The sequence below is a fragment of the Poecilia reticulata genome, chromosome 21, assembly GCF_904066995.2.
Source record: "Poecilia reticulata chromosome 21, P_reticulata-male-v2, whole genome shotgun sequence".
Lineage (NCBI taxonomy): Eukaryota > Metazoa > Chordata > Actinopteri > Cyprinodontiformes > Poeciliidae > Poecilia > Poecilia reticulata.
In genome coordinates this window covers 4,945,931-4,965,095 of record NC_088850.1, presented here as the reverse complement: position 1 = coordinate 4,965,095, position 19,165 = coordinate 4,945,931, and the positions used below count along the sequence as shown (strand labels likewise).

Below are 19,165 nucleotides of genomic sequence, written 5' to 3'. Positions count from 1 at the left end.
CAACCTATTCAATCCGTTGATTTAAATGCCTTCTTTCAGCCCGGATTGCTATTTATTAATTTAATCTGACCAGAATCCTAAAAAAAAAACTTAATACTGCTCAGTATTTGGGTTTGTAATTCTGATTTCAGCTGAAAAATCCTTATTTTGAAGGTCAGTCTCCATATTTTCGCTGACGTAGCGTTTCCGCTTCCGTTGTTGTGCAACTATTTTTAGGCTGGCGCGCGCTCTTCAAAAACACAGAGGAGAAGCGCGCGAGGACGGAGCTGCTGAAGCGCCAGTTCGTAGATTTTCTTATTTTTTCGCTGCCTTAATTTCGACATTTATCATTTTATGTAGGCTAGAAGAAGCCTGTTCGGTAAGACGAATTAAGCGTTTTATCTTGTGGGAACTGTAACTGTTTGTAGGTTTGATTCTGTCTTTAAAATCGCATGTTTAATTATCGAAATCAACAATAGTCGAAGGTAGCATGCTTTAAATGCTTAAATATGGTTTCTGTCGCTGAAAGTACGAGGACAAACGGTTATATTTGGCTGTAAAAGAATGACGATCGCAGCAGACTGGTTTATTCTTTCATAAGCTAATCATCCCGCCAAACGCACATTTACGTTCATCGTCTGCTGCTAAATCAGCCTCAAGCTAATTTAGCTTAATATACAGGAAGATGAATTTAAAGCTGCTTTTCTTTATTCGGTCCTACTTATAATTCATAAGGGGATGTTTGGTCAACTTGTCTCTGACACTAATGTTCCTGTTTGTTATCTTATAAACCAAAATATCACTTCAGTTTAGCAGATTTTTGTTTGCAGAGAGGGGCCACGTTTTTTCTGCTTCAGAAATGTCAGGTTATTATTCTAAATACCTTTATTGTCCTGTTGTTATGTGCAGGTAAACTTTGAACATGATAACCTCAACCAGGAAGCGAAAGCTGTCCTCCATGGACTCTGAAAAGTAAGATGTGGACACCTCATGATTATCCTTTAAATTGTTGTCAAAACAAAGTTTATTTGGGTTCTGAAAACCCTTGAAAATTTCAATTGGGTGTTTTCAAGGTTTGGAAAGTGCTTGATTTCTGTGTCAAGTACTTGAAACCTCACAGTTTTGTAACAAAGTGCAATCAAACATTTAATAGTAGCCTAAGATATTTGCAGTTTAAACCAGATATTTTAAACCACCTAATAAAAAAACAGACATTTTGTCTGAAGTTAAATCAAACTAAAACTTTTCTTGTTTCAGGTCAGTTAGAATTTCCAAAATTATTAATGAAGTTAGCAAGAACATTTTTTAAGATTGTTTTTGTGACATTATTTGTATACTTCGTTTAAGCATTAATTTGAGTCTTAACACAATTGGCTTCGATTGTTTCTTTGTAACGAATATTTATTACTCCTAATGGGCCAAAAACGTATTGATCTGTGAAATAAAGGTTGTTTTATACATTTTTAAAATTGGGGAATTTTTTTGTTAGTGATTTGTTCTCATATTTAGGATTTGTGTGAGAATTTTTTAAATATTAAATGTTATTTTTGTTTACCTTGTTCTTGCTGTAGAATGCTAATACAAGACATTATTAATACGAGTAATCAATAATATAATAATGAACTGAAACTGTCTTCTGTAGTTACTTTGTATTGTTTTTTATCTCAAGTTTGAAAACTTGCCTTGAAAATACTTGGATTTTGGATGTTTTTAAATGTACAAACTCTGAAAAATGTTGTTATTTCCAGGTTCATGTTGAGTGTTTAGACTATTGTTTCTTCTAATCTGACGTTTTATTCAAACATCAGCCACCCGACCAAGAAGGGCATGAAGGAGAAAATGTCTCCGGTGAAGAGGAGATCTCTAAGAGAGCGGCAGCTTTCACCAACCGGGTCGCAGCACGGAGGACAGGAGTCGCCACGTAGGCCGGCGGGTACGACACAGCTGATGCATTTCTTTTTTGCCCTCAAGGTTTTGCTTAGTGGAAACAACAAATCTTCTTCTTTGACTCCTTTCTGTAGGTTCTCCATGCAGATCGCCCCGCAATTCCCCATCGAAGCCTTTGGTGGTGACGAGTTCCTTCTACGGCAAGCAGAAGAGCGTTTATCTCACCCCGCTTGAGAGGAAGGCAGTGAAGGAATCTCTTCCTTCCCGTCTGTCTGCCTTGGCTTCTCCTCCTCAATCTGCCAAAAAAACAGACAAGAAAATGAAGAAAACTGCAAAAAGAGGCAACCACCCCAGAAAATCATCCGTGGGATCTAATAAGAGAGCGAAGAAGGAAACCAGAAGTTCTCCATCACCTGTAAAGACGATTCAACTGACCAGATGCAACACAAGGTTTGTTTCTGATCTTTAAATCAACGAATCGCATGACAAATCAAAACAAGCTCAATTTTTCTCTTTTCTCTCTTTCTACAAAAACTGAATAATAAAAGTCTTCAGTTTGCTGCTTTGGTCTCGACTTGCCCTCTTTTTTTGAAGGAGAATTTTATTTATAGAGACTAAACAATTTTATTAGTTGTTTCTGTTTTGTTTATTTTGAATATTTAAAATGTCTTCCAGTTCTAGTGAGAAAAGTTTATTAGAATTTAAACTTTATTGATCTGTGAGAATCTGTTCTTGCACTAAGTTATTTGAAAATGGCCTCAAAAAAGCTATTTTATTGTTCATCACAATAACATATCAACCTTTAGCTGTTGTTTTGTTCAGCAGTGCTGCATCTAATCCGACATCCAGCTGCAGCAGCAGCAGTGTACCTCCGAACAGCAAACCGGCAGAGGCGAAGAAGGCGATCACCATTTCTTTTGGCAGCCTGAAACCGAAGCCGAAGATCTTCGTTGGAGCTGCTTTCTTTGGTACAGGGAAGAAGCCGACGTCCATGTACAAAAGGTCGGCTCCAAGGTCGTCGACCAGGCCCGCTCCAGTCAAAACTAAGAGCTGCGCCGAACCGCAGCAGAACAAGGAGACGCCAAAGCAGCAGGATCACGAGGTCGTCCAACAGCAGCAAGAACCAGAAAAGGTTTGTGCATCACTTCAGACGACGACTCTTCAGGCCTGCTGATTTAAAACAGATTATTATTATTATTATTATTATTATCATTATTGGTGGCTTTACCAGACATCCTGGCTTTTTAAAACTACAATAAGAGTTCAGTGTGTTTTCTATATGTGTTGTGATTAAACCACCAATTAAGGTTATTTAAGACTTTAGTATTAGGGCAGAAAATTATTAATTGATAATTGAAATGTCAATTTAGTCATCAATTGATCGCTAACTGGAATATACAACCTCAAATGAAAATTTACTGAAAGAAAAACATTAATTTCAGTAATTAAGCCAGAATTGTACAAATAATTTATATACATTTTGAAGACAAAAATCTTTGCCTGTAAATATGTTCTTAAGTTTGAACTTCACCCAGTTAAATTTGTATAAATATTAAAAAAATCAGCACCTTTTGCTACCCAGTCATCAAATAGTTAATAAAAACCCAGCAGATCAGCTTCATGTTGAGCTTTTCACATGTTTAGATATTTAGACATATTTTTTTTAGCTGCAAATCGTCAAGTTTTCACTAAAAGAACACCATGTTGTTGCATTTAGGCAATAAAATGATTCTCACTTATAAAAAAAAAAGGAATCAAACATTTTCTTATTTGCATCTTTTAATGTATTTCTAATATTGTATAAAAAGGCTCAAGTGGTTAAATGAAATCTGCAGAATGTGCCTTTTTTTTATAGCTGCAGCCCTGATTGGTGTAACATTACAGAAAATAAAACGAATTAATGTGAGATATTGGGGGTTTATTTTTGTTTTATTCTGCACAGCAAATAAATGTGGAGGAGAACCAAGACGGAACCAAGCAGAGGACAAAGTTTGATCCGACAGACTGGATGGACGTCGTCAATGAGGAGGAAGAAACTCGGTAGGGACCAGAACTATTTATACAACTAAAATAAATGCTTTTATATTTCAATTCTCATAAAAATGTGTTTTAATCTTGGCAATAGAAGAGTTTTAAACCTGTGAAGTTTCAATATCCTGTGTTTTAAATGCTTCCGTAATCGTATTTAAAAGTGTAAAATTTAATTTGTGCAGTTTTTCAGATTGAGAAAAGAAATGTTATATTAAATATTTCATTTTTTCCCAACCTTTCCCCCTATTCTCACCTTTTAAAGAGCAAAGATCCAATAACGATGCAGCGACTAAATTATTTCATATCACCTTCTAAAAAAATAAATAAATAAAAATGGTCTAAGTCATTCTTTACCAAAAGTTTTTTTTTTTTTTTTTTTATTAAATTAAACTTTTGGTGATTTATTTCACTTTAGGCAATAAAAAACATTTTGAGGAAGGTGACAATATTTAAATTGCATGATTTATCTTTTACATGATAAAATATTTTGTAATTTTTCAGGTTTTTCATTCTCACATAAATATGGAAACTTCGAGTTGATTTTTACCTTCTGTTTACCAAACGAATCAGCTCAGGTTTCATTCTTATTATCTGTTTTATATGCCAAATTACCTCCGTCTATGAAACGTCTACATCTCATAGTGTGAAATATTAACTAGAGTGGCTGACATATTGGTGACAAAGGAGAAAGTTCTGGTTCTGATCAGATTTGAACCAGGATTTGGATACTTTACTAAAAATTAAGAGCTTTGAAATAAAAACATGTGTTCAGATCTTAAAAAGTGCCGTATAAAACTAGTCGGATGTAAATTTTTCTCCCTCAGTTCCCCTGAATTGTTGGTGGAAACACATGGGATTACAAAGCAGCTGAAGATTATTCTTTCCAGAACTCCAAGCCCAAAATCTGCAGCATCGTCCAGCAGCTGTCTGGTAGGCATCACAAGTCCTCTGGATTATTGTGGATTAAATTGGCTGTAGATTTTGTAAGTATTTTAACTTTAAATTTAACTTTTTTCTTTTCCAGGATGAGTTGATGGCAGACGGAGGCTCTGAGCCGACCTTTGACCAAGGCGACATAAACCCCTCCTCCACTCCCTCCAAAGGTTTGTTCCTGCATGTATAAACAGTTTATTAATCCATCTGTCAGTCAGAGCAACTCATTCTATATTTACACATGGTTCTTCATCTATACTCCACCATTTTACATCTTTTCCTCCTTTCCACAGCTTCTGGAGCCGTGTACCCCATATTTGATTCTTCGTCAAAAAGGTGCGACATTTTAAATACAAGTATTGTTTGATGTAACATGAAATGAATCCAAATATTCTGGGTGTCTGAAAACCAGATCAATACAGATCTTTAGCATGTTAGCCGCAGCTGTTTAATCTAAATGCTCAGTCGAGTCTTGATGAAACGAGGAAAATGGTCAGTAGCTGGGCGGCCATTTTGAGTTCGATAAATTAATTGCAATATAAAAAATGTTTTAATATCTGGTAGAGAAACTGAATCACCCAGAGATGTAAAGCCCTAGAGCTGAAACTAGTTTTTGACTAATCATCAGAATAACTTCAACTATCGAGGCGATTAATCTGTAATTACAAAGATTAATCGACAATTGTGGCGATTAATCACATAAGAAAATTGGGAAATTCTGCGTTTTTTTTTTTTTAAAGCCTTCTTGTACAATACTAGAAATGCATTAAAAGATGCAGATAAACAACTTGCTTCTTTTTTTAAATGGGAAAATAAACATTTTATTTCTGAAAATGCAACAACAAAGCTTTCCTTTACCATATATTTGATCATTTGTAGCAAAGGATGCATCTGCAGCTAAAATAATTCTGGTTTGTGAAAAGCACAGCTCCTCCTGCTTTGTTCAACATCAATACAGTGTGACTTATTGATTATTTTTTGGATCAATTGATCCATAATTGGAGATAAAATGTCCTTAATTGGAGATTTTATTTAGAGAATTGGAAGCAAGTCAAGCTAATCTGTTCCACTTGAGGAGTTCTGGGCAGAACATATTTTCAGGGGGTTTTTTTGTGCGTGTTTTTTTTATTATCTTAAATTCAAAATGTAAATATTTTTTGCACAATTAATCACGATTAATCGTTCGAGCCCTAAAAAGCACCTATAACTCTCAGACTCGTTTATATTGTTGATTTCCTGGTTTCAGGCTGAGTGCAGCTCTGCGTTCTCCGGTGTCCTGCAGCACGCCGTCCGCCTCCTCAGCAGCGTCGCTGCAGCCGCCGTCAGCCGCAGCCAAAGAGCGACAAACTCGCAGGAGGAAGGAGAAGCTGGACAGCGACCAGCTCATCATCGTACGTTTAGCTTCTGTTTGTTTTTATGTGTCTGAACATTGATTTGGTTCATAATTCACACATAAACCCTTTTTGCCTCCAGCATGTTTGACACCCATTTTGTCAGATCTGAAGGTCGTTTACTTGTATAAGCCTTTTATGACTGGTTTTCGTCAGGATGCTGGACAGAAGCAGTTTGGAGCAACGACCTGCAGCTCCTGTGGGATGGTTTACAGCGCAGACAACCCAGAGGACAATTTCCAGCACACCCAGTTCCACCAGCGGTTCCTGGACTCCATCAAATACGTGGTGAGATTTCATTCCTTCTTTCTTTACTGAAGCAGCTGAGATACAAAAGGTTAGAAAACGAGTTAAAAATAGGGGTGGGCGACGCATCACAATATTACTGCAAAAGATTGTGATGAAGTTCTACTTATTACAGCGTCTTCAGGATGTTCAGCTTTCATCAACACAAGTTCTGCTCCTGATTACCATCTTAAATTGGCTTCTTCAGGACGCCACATGAAAAACTGCAATGCAATTCACGTTATTTTTTTTTATTTAATGCCTAAAAAGACATAACAGAATTATTTTAATATACACTTGAAGCTAAAAATGTACTTTTAACTGAAATGGAACATTTTTTATGGGCCCCTCAGTTCTCTTGTGCTGTGGATTGTGTCTGCATGATGGTTTCATGGGTTTGGTCAGGCTGCTCTGCTACAGACTTCCACAGTGTCGTATAACAGCAGGGGACGTCTGTGACCATCTAGGTGTTACTTCCTCAACTTGAACTGAAAATGCATTTTATGCTTTAAGTAACAACCCCCTTTGCTTAACAATAGACAAATGGCAGGACCATCTGTGTCGGGCTCCACAGAATCCTGGGTGCATAACAATCCTGAGTGAATAACAATCAAGGATTCACACCAATAGTCCAGTCAAGTCTCTCTTCTCTGTTGGGAAACATCCAGAGTCGTTGACCCCCTGCTGCTGTATGATCTGCTGACCAGAGCCACTGTTAGTCAGAGCAGACTGACCGACTCCTTGACTCCATTTCTGTTCTCACCTTGCAAGGTTTTAATACATTTATTCTCATTGAAACTCTTGTTTCAATGAAAAAAGTAATTTTTTTCCACGATGTAACATCAACATGTGAGCCAAGAGAAGCAAAAACTATTTTCACCTGTAATGCAGAATTTGTATAACTTCTTTGTAGTTTTAGCCTAATTACCGTTGGATGTTTTCAGATGGCATGTTTCTGATTTATTTTTTTATTTTAGTCAACGATTATTTGATTAAATTGACAAGTTTTTCAAAGATTGTTTAATTGTTTCAGCCGTACATTAAGCTTATTTAATCTGATTCTCCAGGGGTGGAAGAAGGAGCGGGTGGTGGCCGAGTTCTGGGACGGTAAAATCATCCTGGTTTTACCCGACGACCCAAAATATGCAGTGAAAAAGGTGCAGAACCGTCTGAGCGGAGAAGTCTGGTTTAAGTTTAAATGCTTGTGTTGAATACTGACTTTGTTTCAGGCTGAAGAAGTGCGTCGCATAGCGGACAACGAGTTGGGTTTCCAGCAAGTGACTCTAAGCCAACCGACTCAGGCCAAAACCTTCCTGTTCATCAACACAGACAGACTGGTGGTGGGATGCCTGGTGGCCGAGCCCATTAGACGGGTAGCTTTGTGTTTGTTATGCATCGACTGCGTTTGTTATCAGAAGTAAAAAGAGAATCTAAAGGGTTGGAAAAGTTGATTACTTTTTTTTTTATTTTTTTTTTTACTTTTTCTATAAATTTCTGAGGATAATCTCACAATTTGAGTTTTTTTTCTTGCAAGCTTTTGAGTTTTTCAACTCAAATTTCCATTTTTTTATTCTAGAAAAATTCTGAACTCTAAATTTGAGGGATTTTTGTTGCAAATTTACTTTTTTTTTTTTTATATATCTACACCATCGTATATCACCCAGCCCAAACAAAACATAAAAAAAATGTAATGCATTATTTCAAAATACCGTATTTTCCGCACAATAAGGCGCACCTTCAATGAATGGCCTATTTCAAAACCTTTTTCGTATATAAGGCGTATAGAATAGACGCTACAGTTTGGGTTGCCACCCGTCCTGTACAAATGTAGATGTGTAATAATAAAGAAGTGGTCTCCCAGTACTTTATATAGTAGCTGCCCCAGTCATTGTTTCACTCACGGTGTTGGTGTTGTGATATTGTGCCCAACTGCTTTCTGGGTAACACAGACCAACCGACACGCTACGCCACAGTCTCTGTCTCTCTTCCCCTCCCTCGGTCGGCGAGGAGAGCCTTCAGTGACTGGGCCGGACGATGGTCACCCGTCTCCGTTCGCGCACAACATGTTGGTGGAGAACGTGGTGCTAAATGACCTGCAGACGACCTGAATATCAGGTCGGTAGGTCGATAGGTCAGTCAAACTTTATTAACAAACCAGCATTCTGACAACTATCCCAGCATGCACCGCGCGCTTTTTCTTCTACGGGGGAAAATGAAGTCGGCGGCTGCTTACCGTAGTTGCTAGACGTGTTGTGGCTCAATATTGGTCCATGTATAAGGCGCACCGGGTTATAAGGCGCACTGTCGGCTTTTGAGGAAATTGAAGGTTTTTAGGTGCCTTAGAGTGCGAAAAATACGGTAGCTTGCATTGCAACCACATACAAAAAACTTAGTTTAAAAAAAAATGTAATTGCACTGTCAGTGTTTCTTTGTGAAAATGCATTACAATTTTATTTATATCATTACTATTTGCATTTTAAAACTCAAAAGTGATTGATGCATTAAACAGTTGCAGCACAGTCACTTTCAGACTCTTAACATTTCCAGGTGAACACAAACTCCAGGTGATTTTTATTGAACTTTTTCCGGTTGTTTTATTCCAGTTCTCCTGTTTCCTCTCAGGCCTACAGGGTTCTGGAGCAGCCAGAACAGAACAAGGACATGACGAAGGATGACTTCATGGATCGCCACCGGGCCTGGTGCTGCTCCACCGTCCCGGAACAAGCTCTGTGTGGCGTCAGCCGGATCTGGGTCTTCAGCCTGGCCAGGCGGCAGACCATCGCCACCCGAATGCTGGACACAGTGAGGTGAGACGCCCCTTATTTGCACTTTCCCAGCATTTTTAAGGTAATTTTAAAACTTTTTCAGCTCCTCTTTGGAGTTAAAATAATACGGTTTCAATCCACTATTGTATAATTTGTTACTGTTATAATAATGTCTTGTTATAGTATTCTACATCAGGGGAAGGTTAATTAAAATCTGACAAAGCTTTATGTTTTTAAATGTCTCACACATGAAATTAAACACTAATTTAACAAACAAATCCCCTAATTTCTATTCATTTCTAGGCCTGTTGAAATATGCAATAAATCAATTAATCTCATGATAAATTAAAACAAGTTTCATTACTTTTATTTACATGATTTATCGTTTTTCTCCTCTCTCTCTCTCTGGATGATGATCTTCAGTTTCCCTTTTTTTTTTGCCTCCTTCAAAATTGTCCTTTTCAAAAGACAATTTTGTTCAAGACTTGACAATTAATTTATGTTGAATATTTAAAATGTCTTCGAGTTCCAGAGTTAAATTATCCTTAGAATTTAAAGTTTGGTGAATTTTGAGAATGCTTTTGCATTATTACGCTGTTACTGTTGAACAAAACAATAATTATTATTTTCTAGGAGCACATTCATGTACGGGAGTTACCTGACCAAGGAGGAAATCGCCTTTTCTGATCCAACACCTGACGGGAAGCTGTTTGCCACTAAATACTGCAACACGCCGACCTTCCTCATTTACAACTTCGTCGCATGAAGAGTCTGGAGTTTTTTCACGTTTTTAAAAGATTCTGCTGAATGTTTTTATATGCAAAGCTGTTCTATGTTTAAGGCTTTAGCTTTGTGTGTGAAGAAGTTAATCAGGTAGAGAACTGTTTTGAAAGTTCAGATTATCTGTATTTATATTCCAGCCTCTTTACTGAATGTCTCAGTTGTTCCTTCATTCAGCTTTCAGGCGTTTTTAGTGAGTTCTGCTTACTGACAACATTGGAGTTTATGAAAAATGTTCAGCATAAGATTTATCATCTTGATGCCAGTTGAAAGTATTCTGTTCACTTTGAAGACGAGATGTTTCAGAAATATTGATGCCATTGCTGTACAAGGACATTTCTACTTTGTACATTTAATAAAGTATTTCCTTTTAAAATACAGAACCAGTTCTTGCTGTTTTCCATGGGTTTGGCCCAAAATGACCTAAAAGGTCATAAAAAATGTATAAATTCAGTTAAAATTAGGGATTCAAGTTAGTGAGCTTGCTAAAGTGATCCTATTGCTCAATTAATTCAAAAGCATATCAGTAATGTCTGAATACATTGACGCAGTTCGGCTGAATGAGCGCTATTAAGATGAAACTTAAGGAGTTTGTCGAGTTTTCTTCAAAACAGAATCGCATAAAATGTATTTTACATCCCACTGCGGACTCGTTTCGACGTTTCTCTGCCTTGTTCTACATTATAACCCCGCCGCCATCTTCGTTTCTGTATCAACGGCTCAAGTTAAAGAGCAGCGGCGCCCTCTGCTGGATGGAGGCCAAACTACATTTAATGGTCTAAACGGCCGTTTCTAATCCATTAAAACTAATTTTACTCATAAACCATTAACTGACAATCGGAAAACTGAAAAAGAGAAAGTTGGGAGCATTTTTACAAAGTTTATTGTAAGTTAAAGATTGAAGTACAAGGTGACAATATAGAAATCAGCTGGAAAACAAAGATCAAAATATTACATTGGGGTTGGAAGGAGGATAGTCACTATGAGTCAATGACGATCACTTCACATGGTGCTTGGTCCAGGGCAGCATTTTCCTCCAAGACCTGGACGATCTGCGCTGCTGAAGGTCTCTTCTTGGGGTTTTCCTCGGTGCAAAGACAGAAGAGCTCCACCATCCTGCGGTACGAGCCGCCCAGCGACGCAGCGTCCAGCGGCGGCCGCGTCCCCAAACGCTCATAGTAGGAGTCCTCATCAAAGCTCATCTCCATCGAATCGTCTGGAGTACACAAAATATTTAAATAAGATTCATATCCATCCAACTTAGGTCTTTGTTTTCTTACTCAGAAGCAAAACTCTGAGGCAGATATACAGAGATTTACCCAGTAAACTAGAATATTATTGAAAAGTTCATTTATTTTGGCAACTCCATCACCAAGTGAAACATCCATCCATTTTCTGCCGTTTATCCGGGGTCGGGTCGTGGGGGCAGCAGCTTCAGAAGGGAGGCCCAGACTTCCCTCTCCTCAGCCACTTCTTCCAGCTCCTCCAGGAACCCCAAGGCGTTCCCAGGTCAGCCGAGAGACATAGTCCCTCCAGCGTGTCCTGGGTCTTCCCCGAGGCCTCCTCCCGGTGGGACATGAACACCTCACCAGGGAGGCGTCCAGGAAGCATCCTGACCAGATGCCCGAGCCTCAACTGGCTCCTCTCGACGTGGAGGAGCAGCGGCTCTACTCTGAGTCCCTCCCGGATGACCGAGCTTCTCTCTCTAAGGGAGAACCCAGCCACCCTGCGGAGGAAACCCATTTGTATCCGCGACCTCGTTCTTTCGGTCATGACCCAAAGCTCATGACCATAGATGAGGGTGGGAACGTAGATCGACCGGTAAATCGAGAGCTTCACTTTTTGGCTCAGCTCTCTCTTCACCACGACGGACCGGTACAGCAATCGCTTCACGGCAGACGCTGCCCCAATCCGCCTGTCGATCTCCCGCTCCCTTCTTCCCTCATTCGTGAACAAGATCCCCAGATACTTAAACTCCTCCACTTGAGGCAGGACTTTAATCGGTGTGCACAAGTATAACTGAAAAATCCTACAAATATCTGTTTGGTTAGAAATTTTATTCACTTTTACCCCATATTGATTAAATGATGAACTTGAACCAGTTTCATACTTTGATGATTAGTATAAAAAAAGCAACATATCCTCAGGTACACAAATCATCTTACCCTTGTTTTCCTCCTCATCGTCGTCGTCCAGCATCTGTAGGTGCGGCATGGACAGAGTCATCATCTCCCACAGAGTCAGACCGAAGGCGAAGATGTCGGCCTTATCCGTGATTTCTCCTCCCTCCTCCAGAACTTCCTTCGGGTTCCACGGCTCTGTGCCGACGTACTCTGCTTCTGGGTCGGACACTGGAGGCAAACAAAGCTCTTAAATACTTCATTTTAAATACATGGATGTCTCTGAAGAAAAACAAAGAAAATTAGCTAAAATGGATGTCTGGTATGGACAAATACAGGTTTTACTTAAGCAAAAAAAAACTAAAGAAATCTTTTAACTGAAGATGAGGTTTACCTCTCATGTTCTCATCGAGGTGCAGGGAAACGCCAACGTCGCAGATTTTGATTGTTTCAAAATCCCCTTTGATAACAATGTTACATGACTTCATGTCGCCATGCAGAAGCTTCTTCTCATTGTGAAGGTACTGCAGAGACGTTGTTAAATCATTTAATTTACTATATATAGATAATGTATTGGTCGCATTCACTGGGTTTACTCAAATTTAATACATTTTAAGACAATTATGATTGAAATTTAAGAGTTTTGTCGACTGTTTCTGACTCGTTTACCTTCAGGCCTCGTGCCACATGCAGAGCCACCTTCTCTATGCAGGCAGCAGGAAACGCTTCCAGTCCGTCCTCCCTCCGCTTCTCGATCAGGTCGTTGAGGGACTGCTCGCCTCCGTACTCCATAGCCAGACACTTTGAGCCGTCTTTTGCCGTGGCGAAGGCGCGGAAACCTTGAGAGTGACACAAAGAGATAAAGAACTTCCTCTAGGAATGATTTTACACTGAGACAGAGAACGGAAACAAAAACAAAACCCCCAATGTTTTACCTCAAAGGCCTTTATACACAATAAACACAACCTGAAGTACCTCCTAGGTGTGTTTTATTGATATTTATTCATTCATTTTTGCAGATTTCGCTTTATTCTACATTACATTAGCTTGTATGTATTTGTTCTTAGTCTTACCAACAATGTTTGGATGGGTGATTCCCTTCAGGAGCTCAGCTTCCTCATTCAGACGCATCTGGTAAACCTCAACCTGTTTGGACGCACATTTGCTGTTGATCTTCTTCACAGCCCAGGGAGAGGAGTTTAGCTTTCCCACTCTGGATTTAAAATGCATTAAAAAAAACACTTTTACTGTTTGTTTTTTTTTGTCATTGTAACACAATCTCAACCAAAAAATATGAATAAATTGTTAAAACTGTAATTTTCAGATATCATTTAAGAATTTAAGGCAATAAACAACTAATATTTAATGATTTCTCAAGTTTCTGTATTATTAGATGGCAGGCTTTGCAAGAAATGAGTTGTATGCAATAAAATTAACATCATAAGAAAAAAAGTTGATTTTTCCAGCTAGTCCTTTTGTTGACAGTGGCCGACTTGTAGGAAGTTTTTACTTGTTTTTTATGCAAGTCTTATCTGACTCATATTAGATGAGATGTAAGTCAGTTTCCAGGATCTTTTCTCACCTGTCCATGAGGTAAACACTGACTCCAGTCCCACAGCCCAGCTTCTTCATGAAAGGTGAAGCAGGGATGGTGATCGGAGTCCCATTTCCGCTGCTCCCAGAGCTCCTCACCGGGCCTCGAATCGGGGTTTTAAACGCTCTGTCCTCATTTAGAGAAGCCATTCTGCTCAAGAAAACACATTTAAAATATTAGAAACAAACATATTTCTTATTTTTAGCGTTCTTACCCGATTAAGCAGTGTGATAGGCGGCCAGTTCACAGCCCTGGATTAACTCAGATTATCTTAATTTTAAAGTCTGTACAGCAATATTAGATTGTTATTGAACCTGGACTGGAATAATTAATTAAATATGGATTATTTCAAAGATTAATGTGTGATTTCTTTCTATGCTCTTTGTAAATTTGCAACAACAGCTATTTTACTGATTTATTATCACTGATCATTTTTAAAATCATGTTCCAAAAAGGAGCTAAAAGTAGAATAAATCAAAGCAAAAATACAACTTTCTTTAGAAGCTGGGATTTTTGTTTTTTAGACGACAAAATACGCATTAAAAAGTCCAGAAACAAAGACGTTTTCACACGCAGACGAAACTTTCCTTTTAATTTGGAATCTTATAGTTTTGTAGTTTTTAAACGTCTCAGGAACACTGCATTTCTGATTTAAAATCTCAAATTAGTACAACGAGACAGAAAAAGAAATATTACATGTATGAAATCACAGCCGAATAAAAGAATAAAGTATTTCATGGCGTACGGATACTCTAAATAGCTGCATTTACTCATTTTAACGTAAGAAACAAAAACAAAAAAATGCCGAAAATTGAAAGGAGGTTGGCACATTCAAGGAAAAGGTGTAAAATACTTTCACGAACTGTTAAAATTATTCTTGAGCAGCGTGAAAATATACCTTTATTAGCGCAACAAACACTAGAAACTATTTTTTCATATAACAATATAGCATCATTAAGTAACAGTCTTAAAATGCTGCTAGTTCTCGGCGTTTCATCAGTTTATCGCTTAAATACATTATTGAAGTTAACGCAAAAGCAGTATAGCTAACTAAACCTTTATTTTGGGATTTGGTTCAGTAAATTTAAAATTACCTCAGTTTCTTTCTCCTTGTAAGAGCAAAACAACCGGTGTCCAACCGCGCTGCACATTCAAACCAACGGCTGTTGTCTGTATGGTCGCCGAGGAGGGACAAAATAATAAACATTTCTGAAACGCTTTCCAGGAGCAGTTTGTTGGTCAGTGTTTTTAAATTTTATTTATTTTAGAAGCACAGTGAATGTCAGTTGCTTATTGTAAACATATTTACTGAAGAAAAAGGCTTAAATAAACGAGAGGAAAATAATTGTAATTCAAGCTTACTCCAGCAGAGGGCGGTCTTGATTTTTTAAAATTTGCTATTAGATTTTTGACAGGTGTATCTGACAGTTTAAAAAGACTCAAATATTTTAACCAGCTTGCCGACATCTCAATAGATGAAGCAGTGACCGCTATTTCAGAGCCCACAGGCAAATAAAACCATGACGGATTTCTAACCTGTTATTTTATCCAAAATTATTGAGACACAAGAGGCTAGATTTCTTTTTCTCAAATATTCTTTATACGTTTAAAGCAAATTAAATTGAAAGTTATTAAAACATGATCCGTCCTCTTCTTCGTGGTGTGCGCCAGGAGTAACATCCGGTTGTTGATCATGTGACTCGTGACTTGGAGAAAAAAGTCTTTCCAATGCAGTTTTGTGAAAGAAACCGATTTATTTGGTTTATCATTAACACGGCAAAAAATAAAAATAAAAAAGTTTTTTTGGAAATTGGCTTGTTTCCATTAAGCAAATTAATCTTAGAAATGTCAAATTGTGCAATTATATGTGGAATGGAAATGCACCAAATTTTACTGCAGTTTTTTTGTCATCAGTCACTGATTATTGATCAAATGCTTCTTCAAAAATATGGTTGCATCCATTGTTAGCTTGCTCTTTCTACCACCTTCGAGTAGTATTTAGATAAAATTCTGATAAAATTACTTGTTTTAACTATTTGCACTATTCTTTACTATGCACTATTTAAACTGTTCAAATCAGAATTTTGGAAATAAATCTAATAAACTTCGCCCTCATGTACCTGCTTTACAACCAGCATCATTGATAGTAGCGAAGTGGGTTCTGATCTCGACTCACACAACTCTGTTTTTGTTTAATGTCTCTCCACACTCTGCAGAAAACTGCAGCTCAATCTGCTCATTGTGTGAAAGTAGGACCGTGTTATATGAGGAAGAGGAGCAGGAATGTGGCCTGATGACAAATGGACATGGAAGGGAAAGACTGGGACTTTTTCTCCCAGTTCCTTTTCCCCTCGAAGCGAAATGAGATCATGTTTGTTCGCTCCTATACGCCACATGCTGTGGAGAGTATTACAAGACATTTTATGTTCAGACACCAGAGAAATGGTGATCATTTTACATTAAACAAATGTGACATCTGGAAACACTTTTATCCATAATTTTATTGTTAGGAAGTATAAATACATTAATTACCGCACTATAAGGCGCACCTTCAATGAATGGCCTATTTTAAAACTTTTTTCATATATAAGGCGCATAGAATAGACGATTCAGTTCGGGTTGCCAATTTGTTTCGTACTCTATTATTACACATCGACATTTGTAAAGAGGTGGTCCCGAGTACTTTATATAGTAGCTGCCCCACTCATTGTTTCACTCACGGTGTTGGTGTTGTGATATTGTGCCCAACTGCTTTTCTGGGTAACACAGACCAACCGACACGTTGCTGCAGCAGTCTCTGTCTCTCTGCTCCCGCCCCTCCGCCCCCTGGCTTTAAACGTATTATCAAACTTTATTAACAAACCAGCGTTCTGACAACTATCCCAGCATGCACCGCGCACTTCTTCTTCTACGGGGAAAATGAAGTCGGCGGCTGCTTACCGTAGTTGCTAGACCTGTTGTGGCTCAATATTAGTCCATACAGTATATAAGGCGCACCGGGTTATAAGGCGCACTGATGGCTTTAGAGGAAATTGAAAGTTTTTAGGTGCGCCTTATTGTGCGGAAAATACGGTATACAGAATTCGTGTGTCTTAAATCTACATTTTATTGTAGTTTGTTGTTCTGTAACACATACAGCTGAAGTCCCTTTCTAATGAAAACATGTTCAAGTTGAACCCATCTTCATCATTTTTGGATGCTTAGTCAGCTGATTACACTAACTTATTATTTCCATTTATATATTTAAAAAATACACTCTAAATAAAATCTGAAGGAGACTCACAGTTTTCCAATCTTATTAATAAGATTTTCAAATGTTTCTTTGAATTTTGGGTGCTTCAGTCAAGTAACTGTTTATTTCATGGTAATATATATATTTTATATTTTCTTCCTCGCTGTAAGAGGAAGAAAATATAAAGTTTCTTCCTCTTACAGCGATGTGTAAGATAGTTTTTTTAGCCCTGACTGCAGCTTTGTTGCACGTGCAGCACAAATGCTTTCATGGTCGAACAAACTGCATCACTTTGATGTTTAAAATAAAGAAAAGTTCACACAGGATAACTGAAACCATCTCTACACTCTATGCTCATAACAATCAGTTGATTTTTCAGCCGTTTCTTGACATGTGGAAACGTTCATGCATGTGATTTTTGGTGAACGAACACTTCCACATGTTTCAGCTCATGATCCAACAAACGACTTCAACCCTTAAACACATAAACGTCCAACTCTTCTTCCAGTTCTGACAGCTTTAAGAGCCTGTTTTAAAATTGTTAGAGAAGATAACAGAAATACTTGTTTGAGTAAATCTCATTTTTTATGTTCCAGCACAAGATGATGTGACACATGAGACATTTTTATTACTTTTAATTCACTTTTCTACAAACCTTAAAAGAAAACACATTTTACTCAGATAATATTTACAAATATACTAAAATTACACATTTAAGTGTTGAAATTTTGCTTTATCTTTAAATCTTGCTCAGATTGTATTGATAAAGCACATTTTATTAGAGAAAGCTGTGAAATTGTTGTTTTTACTCCAAACACACAAAAACAATCAAAATAACTGGAAATGAATTTTAGTCTTCCAACCACGATAACAGGATTATTCAAAACCTGTTTCATGAATCCCAAGATGTATTTTCACTAGTGTTGTTCTATAAAATCACAACAAAAAAACATTTACATTAGTAAGATACCTTAAATGTGAACTTAAGTTGTGTCGCTGCTTTTGCAAAGCACTGAATTTTCAAATTCACCATTTTCTCATTTTCAGCTCTGAGCTGAATAATTATCATCACAAAATCTGTAACTGATCTTTCAAAAACAATCAGCAGAGCAAGGTAATTTTTTCAATCAGTGTTGAAATCCGTCCCTTTTCATTTTACATCCTTATTTTCTGTTGCTGTGGTAAATAAACGAATATCAGTTCCCATTTGTCTCATTCAAATTCAGAAAGTAAGGATTGAAATGTTTATTAAAGCACGCATGAACACTATTTGTGCTGCTGGCTTCATAAAAGATGTATTTCTATCACCTGTGCAGAATAAATGGCTAATTAGATTAGCATCGATAAAAGATGTAATATTAATGAAAATTTAAAAATTTGCAAATTTAAACAGAACTGCTAGAAGCTTTAAAGGCAACAATGCCAATTTGATGATCTCTTCTTTTAAATTTATGTTTACATCTCAAATACTTTTAATGATGCAAGAGGACAGTTTAGTGTTTTTTCTTTCTTTCAAAGAATAAAAACAGTTTAGAAATTCTGTCACGTCAGCTGCTGCGTTTCAGATCCAGTTTTATTGCTTCCGGTGCTGAGGAGACACGATCCTCCTCTGGCTGACATTTGAGAACAAACTAAAGCAATCTGCTGTGTTGAGATTCTAGCTGACATTATTGCTCCATATTACAAAGTAGATAATCTTACAAAGTAAGATAAAATGACATTAATCAAGAAATCATTACCTTTTAAACTTTACCTTTAATAACATAAAGTTAAAATTTTAAAGTGCAATCAGTAATACTTTTATAACAAATTTATATCAGTAATGATTTATTGGTTAATGTCAAGTTGTCATAACAAAGACATTTTGAATAATGTCAACTTTGTATTAAAAGTGTCATAATTTACCAAATGACGCTTTATGACAACAGTCATAAATGTTCATAAAGGCTTAATCATGTTCATGACATGTTATGTCATATTTATGAAAGTGTCATGACAGTCTTATTCACCCCCTTTCAAATAAAGTGTTACCGAAAACAATTACAATTAAACAAAAAAATCCATCATTTTTAGCTTGAAATGGAGTAAGACATAGCCGATGTCTCATTAAATTCTAACCCAATTAAATTCTGACATTATGGAAAAGTAGGGAACTCTTTAAAATTGCA

At 37.3% G+C, this 19,165-nt stretch overlaps 2 protein-coding genes across 4 annotated transcripts; one reads left to right on the top strand and one right to left on the bottom strand.

Moving 5' to 3' along the window:
- The first annotated feature begins 179 nt into the window (after nt 1–179).
- Nucleotides 180–10,434, top strand: esco2 (establishment of sister chromatid cohesion N-acetyltransferase 2). Of its 3 annotated transcripts, none has more exons than XM_008397286.3 (15): nt 180–280; nt 889–951; nt 1,788–1,912; nt 2,001–2,316; nt 2,692–2,998; nt 3,809–3,906; nt 4,722–4,827; nt 4,922–5,000; nt 5,124–5,166; nt 6,077–6,221; nt 6,378–6,509; nt 7,574–7,663; nt 7,736–7,879; nt 9,129–9,313; nt 9,905–10,434. In XM_008397286.3, the coding sequence occupies exons 2-15, from the start codon at nt 902–904 to the stop codon at nt 10,035–10,037; spliced, it is 1,953 nt and encodes a 650-aa protein (XP_008395508.1). In that variant the 5' UTR covers nt 180–280; nt 889–901; the 3' UTR covers nt 10,038–10,434. The 3 variants fall into 3 exon arrangements, with proteins under 3 accessions (XP_008395508.1, XP_017157554.1, XP_008395506.1); XM_017302065.2 differs by having other exon boundaries at nt 2,689–2,998; XM_008397284.3 differs by having other exon boundaries at nt 207–358; nt 2,689–2,998.
- A 483-nt stretch (nt 10,435–10,917) lies between these two features.
- pbk (PDZ binding kinase) lies at nt 10,918–14,945 on the bottom strand. The gene is made up of 7 exons (XM_008397358.3): nt 14,860–14,945; nt 13,754–13,915; nt 13,245–13,384; nt 12,841–13,010; nt 12,566–12,695; nt 12,217–12,402; nt 10,918–11,267 (listed from the first exon to the last, which is right to left on the bottom strand). The coding sequence occupies exons 2-7, from the start codon at nt 13,912–13,914 to the stop codon at nt 11,032–11,034; spliced, it is 1,023 nt and encodes a 340-aa protein (XP_008395580.2). The 5' UTR covers nt 13,915; nt 14,860–14,945; the 3' UTR covers nt 10,918–11,031.
- Between the last annotated feature and the right edge of the window lie 4,220 nt (nt 14,946–19,165).